The 6626-nt window shown below is 40.9% G+C and overlaps 1 protein-coding gene across 1 annotated transcript; it reads right to left on the bottom strand.

Moving 5' to 3' along the window:
• Positions 1–36: 36 nt before the first annotated feature.
• Positions 37–4628, bottom strand: LOC121876920 (the record flags this gene model as incomplete). Its single annotated transcript, XM_042382483.1, has 2 exons — positions 2943–4628; positions 37–250 (listed from the first exon to the last, which is right to left on the bottom strand). Coding segments are annotated over exons 1-2 (727 nt in total), but the record flags the coding sequence as incomplete, so codon positions are not given.
• Between the last annotated feature and the right edge of the window lie 1998 nt (positions 4629–6626).

The following is a 6626-nucleotide window of genomic DNA, read 5'->3' as shown; positions in this document are numbered from 1 at the left end:
TTGAATTTTGGCAGTTCAGTGCAGGTTCTTACTGACTTGGCTGATAGATAACACAGACAGAAGGACTCACCGAGAAGTTGCCATAGCCCAGGTGGTCACAGGTACACTGACACCTGAGGATGTGGTCCTGTATGTCAGTTGGTAGGTCCTCAAGGCTCCTGCTAAGGCGCCTCCCTCCTGCCCAGGGGTCCTCTGCTGCCAGGCCCAGGGCGTCACTCAACCTCGCCTCCACGCTACTCCCCTGAGGCACCTGGAGGAGGGGAAGAAGGAGGACAGGTTAATTGGTGGTTAGGTCAGCTGGTGAGGTCAGTGGGGAAGTTAAGTCACGAGATGGATTAGTTAGGTTAGGTAGATTTTCGGTCAGGTCAGCTGGTGAGGTCAGTGAGGAAGTCAGGTCACGAGATGGATTGGTTAGCAGGTGGTTATATCATTGGGTGGTCAGGCAGGCAGGTGGTCAGGTTAATATAGGGTCGGGATAGCAGAATGTTAGGTCAACAGGTAGTCAGGTCATCAGGTGGTGGAAATAACATGTAGTCAGGTCATCAAGAGGTAGAAATAACAGGTAGTCAGGTCATCAGGTGGTGGAAATAACATGTAGTCAGGTCATCAAGAGGTAGAAGCAACAGGTAGTCAGGTCAAATAATGCCTCAAGTCAATACCTCAGTATATTTAATCTAAGTTCTATCCTGAAAAACTAATAACTTGTCTCTGGTGATCGATGGAAATATCCGCGCCTCAGGGGGTAAAACCTAGCTTGTGTAGCACCCTGGTGACGTAAATATAGTGAAAAGTCCATTTAACGCACTAAATTGAGAGGGAAGTTCGTTATATCAAGGGTCTGTTAGATGTGAAACGTCCATTTAACGCACTAAATTGAGAGGGAAGTTCGTTATATCAAGGGTCTGTTAGATGTGAAACGTCCATTTAACGCACTAAATTGAGAGGGAAGTTCGTTATATCAAGGGTCTGTTAGATGTGAAACGTCCATTTAACGCACTAAATTGAGAGAAGTTCGTTTATATCAAGGGTCTGTTAGATGTGAAACGTCCATTTAACGCACTAAATTGAGAGGGAAGTTCATTATATCAAGGGTCTGTTAGATGTGAAAAGTCCATTTAACGCACTAAATTGAGAGGGAAGTTCATTATATCAAGGGTCTGTTAGATGTGAAACGTCCATTTAACGCACTAAATTGAGAGGGAAGTTCGTTATATCAAGGGTCTGTTAGATGTGAAACGTCCATTTAACGCACTAAATTGAGAGGGAAGTTCGTTATATCAAGGGTCTGTTAGATGTGAAACCTCCATCTAATGAACTATATAGAGATGAAAGTCCATTATATCGAAGGTTCGTTATATGGAGAGGAAGTTCGTTATATGGAGGATTCACTATAAACAAATAAAGGAAATATAGGGGAAATTACACAGTTTAGCACTCGATGATGTCACGAAGTCAAGGGGGGGTGTTTACGTCTCCACTTAGCCATTTTGTCTGTGTTCTAATTACGATATTTTTCTAACCATTTCGTTATTATCTCTTAAAATAACAGTAAAACACGAGTAATTAAACACTAACGAGCTATAGGGTGATTCTTTGGGTGTATGTCCTTCAACCAATCAGCTACCTTGATCCAAACTACCTCATGGTCTCATTTACAAAGTCATCTGGTGGTCAGGACAACAGAGGGTGAGCCATGGACGCCATTAAAGGGAGAGAGGGTATCGTAATCGTTTTGCCAATCCTCAATCCATCCATCCTGGGGAAAATAAAAGTTTATTTCCCTTTAAACTCTTTTACCGATTTTGGTGAAATTTGGCACCAGTGTCACACGTCAGTCGAGGATGACCTGGAGGGGATGTGGTGAAGGTTGGTGAAAGGTGAAGGTCACAACGAGAGGTCAAAGTTCATCTGATTTGATTTGACTTGATCTAACTTAACCTAACATGACTTGAACTGTTAACTTATGTATGTTAACTTATTTATTTTAGTTGATTATTTATTTATTAATTTATTTATTAATAATATGAATAAAAAAGATTTAAATATAGAGAAAAAAATAAGAAATAAGAGAAGAAATTATCGTTATTTATCATATTATTATTATTATTATTATTATTATTATTATTATTATTATTATTATTATTATTATTATTGTTGTTGTTATTGTTATTGTTATTATTATTATTGTTATTATTATTATTATTATTATTATTATTATTATTATTATTATTATTATTATTATTATTATTATTATTATTATTATTATTATTCGTCATCAATAAAGCGAATGAGAGTAAAAAAAATAAACAAAACTTAATAAATCTTAACATATTTTTAACCTCTAGAGTAAGATAAATTTATTCACTAAATATAACACAAGTGAAGTTAACTAGAGAAAATAGACTCAGAGTGAAGCAACTGAAGTCCCTCCACAGGTCGCACTTACAGACACACATACTCAGAGGTTGAAGTGCCACTTACTGAAGGGTGACGTGAGGTTGAGTGTATGTGTGGGGTTACTTACACTTACTTAACACTTAATGAATGGATAGGTAATATTTGTGTAGATTTCGAACAGCAACATCACCAACTACAAGATAGATAATAGACGATAATAACAAGAAATGGGAAATAATACGAAAGAGAACGAAAAAACAAAGCAGAAGAAGAGGTAAATAAATGAAAGTGAGGGAGAGAAGGAGGGAGAGAGGGGGAAGAGATGGAAAAAAGATAGAGGTAGAACACAGGTGGAAAGAATGAGAGAAGGAGGGGGAGAGGAAGAAAAGTGAGGGAGGCAGACAGACAGAAACAGATACAGATCGACAGACAGAGAGACAGATAGACAGACAGACAGACACAGACTGACAGACAGAGAGACAGAGACAGAGACACGGAGAGACAGGGGGAGACAGATAGACAGAAAGAGACGGAGATATACTCACCATACATAAGGAGCCGTGATAAGAGGGTGGAGAGATCTCACGATATTCTTCAGGAACGTCCAAAGTCCCCGTCCATTGTTGACATCCTGAGTCCCTAGTGGCCCTACTGACGTCCCTAGTGGCCCTGTTGACGTCCCTAGTACCCCTGGTGACGTCCCTAGTACCCCTGGTGACATCTTCAGTAACGGGGCAAGCTAGATCGGGCGTCACGGAGCAATAATCGTAAGGTACTTCAGTTTCCCCCCAGTCTTGCTCGTCGACGTAAGGACATTGAGTCGAGGTTCTGGTGTGGGTTACATCAGGACGAGTGTATCTCACCCTCGGCAACGTGTCTGGGTGTTCCTGTTCTTCCTTCTGCCTTTCACATGTTTCGTAGATCACCGGAGAGACATCCTGTACGTGGTGAGGTGTCCTTGAGGGGGCGTAGGATACCTCTGATATCCTACAGACCCGAGGAGATGTGTGTTTACCTCCTCCACTGCTACCTCCTCCTCCTCCTCCATTGACACTCATGTTGTTGTGTTGTCGAGTTATTGCTTCAACTACACATTTCACTGCAGTAATTTTCCTCTATTTATTTTTCCTCAGAGGTCAGAGGTCAGAGGTCATTACGTTTGACCTTTTCACTCATGTAGGTAACTATTAACTAATTTTTATTAACACTTACTTGTATTACGTCAGTATATTGTTCTCACACGATACGAGGTGTAGTACTGGGTTTATGAGGTGTAGTACTGGGCTTATGAGGTGTAGTACTGGGTTTATGAGGTGTAGTACTGGGCTTATGAGGTGTAGTACTGGGTTTATGAGGTGTAGTACTGGGTTTATGAGGTGTAGTACTGGGTTTATGAGGTGTAGTACTGGGCTTATGAGGTGTAGTACTGGGCTTATGAGGTGTAGTACTGGGTTTATGAGGTGTAGTACTGGGTTTATGAGGTGTAGTACTGGGTTTATGAGGTGTAGTACTGGGTTTATGAGGTGTAGTACTGGGTTTATGAGGTGTAGTACTGGGCTTATGAGGTGTAGTACTGGGTTTATGAGGTGTAGTACTGGGTTTATGAGGTGTAGTACTGGGTTTATGAGGTGTAGTACTGGGCTTATGAGGTGTAGTACTGGGCTTATGAGGTGTAGTACTGGGTTTATGAGGTGTAGTACTGGGTTTATGAGGTGTAGTACTGGGTTTATGAGGTGTAGTACTGGGTTTATGAGGTGTGGTACTGGGTTTACAGGTACAAGGAACACGCGGGTACCTCCGAGTTGAATACAAAACCAGAAGCATCGATTTTATGTACAAATTTCATTACTTTCTGTAGTTTTATGTAATATATCGGGTTTATTTTTGTAACTTTGGGTTTTTTAAGTCACCGGGTTTGTTTTAGGTTTTTTTCTGTATCTGTTGTGGGGTTTTTTTCATATTTTTTCGTTGTTTTTGTATTCCTGTAAAACTCTGGTGGTTTTAATTGCTTTTTTCAACATAACTGTATTACTTTTTGTTGTTATTCCTAATTAGTTTTGTATTTTATCATATTTTTTCTATATATATATATATATTCCACGATAATTTCTCACTAAAACGACACTTAAAACAGATAAAAACCACCTTTAAAACAGACGATCCACAAGCTTGATTAAACCATTTTCAGAGTTAGGTTTAGGTTAGGTTATCCAATGGGTCTTCGATTCGGTCTGTAGAAGAGAAAAAAATATTAAGTGACTTTATTTTTCGGGTATGTATGTATGTATGTATGTATTTAAAGCATGCATGTATGTATGTATGTATGTATGTATGTATGTATGTATGTCCTCATTACGACACACAACCAACATTTCTTTCAGGTTAATTAATATTCACAAGAGTTTAAAAATGACAACTATTTTTTTTCAGTATTTTTTTTTAATACCTGTCTCATTTTTTTCGTAACTTCAGCATTAAAATGTTTCAATAGAGGTGATTTTCGTAACAAACTGGGATAGTTATGTTGGGGGTAAAGTGCGTGTGTGTGCGTGTGTGTGTGTATGTATGTCTGCCTGTCTGTACGTCTGTGTGTGTGTGTGTGTAGAGGCGTATTGTACATGAATTTTTATGGTGTACACATCCAATTGATTACTTGTGTATCTGAGTAAGAGTACACATATTCAAATGTGTGTGTGTGTGTGTGTGTGTGTGTGTGTGTGTGTGTGTGTGTGTGTGTGTGTAAATCCCTCCACACACACATGAGTACACGTGTGTATGTATGGTAACAGAGCAACACAAGATATTAAAAATACTTGAACGAGTTTTTAACATTCTTTATGATAATATATTCAAGGGGAAGCAGTGCCAGAGAGTGCCACATTGACTGGTGATTAGGACTAGGGTGCCAGAGAGTGCCACATTGACTGATGATTAGGACTAGGGTGCCAGAGAGTGCCACATTGACTGATGACAAGGACTAGGGTGCCAGAGAGTGCCACTTTGACTGGTGACAAGGACTAGGGTGCCAGAGAGTGCCACATTGACTGGTGATTAGGACTAGGTGCCAGAGAGTGCCACATTGACTGGTGATTAGGACTAGGTGCCAGAGAGTTACATTGACTGGTGATTAGACTAGTTAAGAGTGCCACATTGACTGGTGATTAGGAGTAGGGTGCCAGGAGTGCCACTGACTGATGACAAGGACTAGGTGCCAGGAGGAGCCACATTGACTGGCAGGATTAGACTTAGGGTGCCAGAGAGGCCACATTGACTGGTGACAAGGACTAGGGTGCCAGAGAGTGCCACATTGACCGGGGTGATGACTAGGGTGCCAGAGAGTGCCACATTGACTGATGACAAGGACTAGGTGCCAGAGAGGCCACATTGACTGGTGATTAGGACTAGGGTGCCAGAGAGTGCCACATTGACTGATGACAAGGACTAGGGTGCCAGAGAGTGCCACTTTGACTGGTGACAAGGACTAGGGTGCCAGAGAGTGCCACCTAGGAAGAGAGTGACGTGAGAGAGGGGAAGTGCCGATAAGTGCCACTAAAGTAATCACAGGGGTGTGTATGTGTGTGTGTGTGTGTGTGTGTGTGTGCAAGTGTCATGACATAAAAGAGAGAGAGAGAGAGTCAAGAGGTGAATCAATGATAAAATGAATGATAAATAATGAGAGAAAGAGAAAGATAAAAAGATAAAAAAAAGAGAGAGAGTTGAAGAACTAAAACTTTCTGCTGGTAAACACAGGAATAGAAAGCACCATTGTTGCCTTTGTCTTTCTGCTCACTAATAGGGCTGAGAGAGAGAGAGAGAGAGAGAGAGAGAGAGAGAGAGAGAGAGAGAGAGAGAGAGAGAGAGATCAGTGAAACCAGGCTAAGCGTAGGAAGCTTAGCCTATGTGAGATCAAACTAAGCTTAAACCTTCTTACCAGCTTAGTCACTCCCCTTGTTAGAGAGAGAGAGAGAAAGAGAGAGAGAGAGAGAGAGAGAGAGAGAGAGAGAGAGAGACCATCTCCCTCACCTGTACTGGGTCAGGTTAGAGCTTCAGGTAAGACAGTTAATTAGTGGCTACACCTGTGTCAGCTGTTGTTTGCTTCACCTCTGTATAGTTCTTGTTCTTTGTCTCTGTTTATCTCTCCCTCTCGCTCTATTTCTCTCTATCTCTATTTCAGTCCCTTCTTTTCTCTCTCTCTTTTTTCTCAAATTCTCTCTCTCTCTATTTCAGTC

This window comes from Homarus americanus, unplaced genomic scaffold (assembly GCF_018991925.1).
Source record: "Homarus americanus isolate GMGI-L3 unplaced genomic scaffold, GMGI_Hamer_2.0 scaffold23658, whole genome shotgun sequence".
Taxonomy (NCBI): Eukaryota; Metazoa; Arthropoda; class Malacostraca; order Decapoda; family Nephropidae; genus Homarus; species Homarus americanus.
Note: the sequence above shows the minus strand (reverse complement) of the source record. Positions and strands in the feature narration are given on the sequence as shown.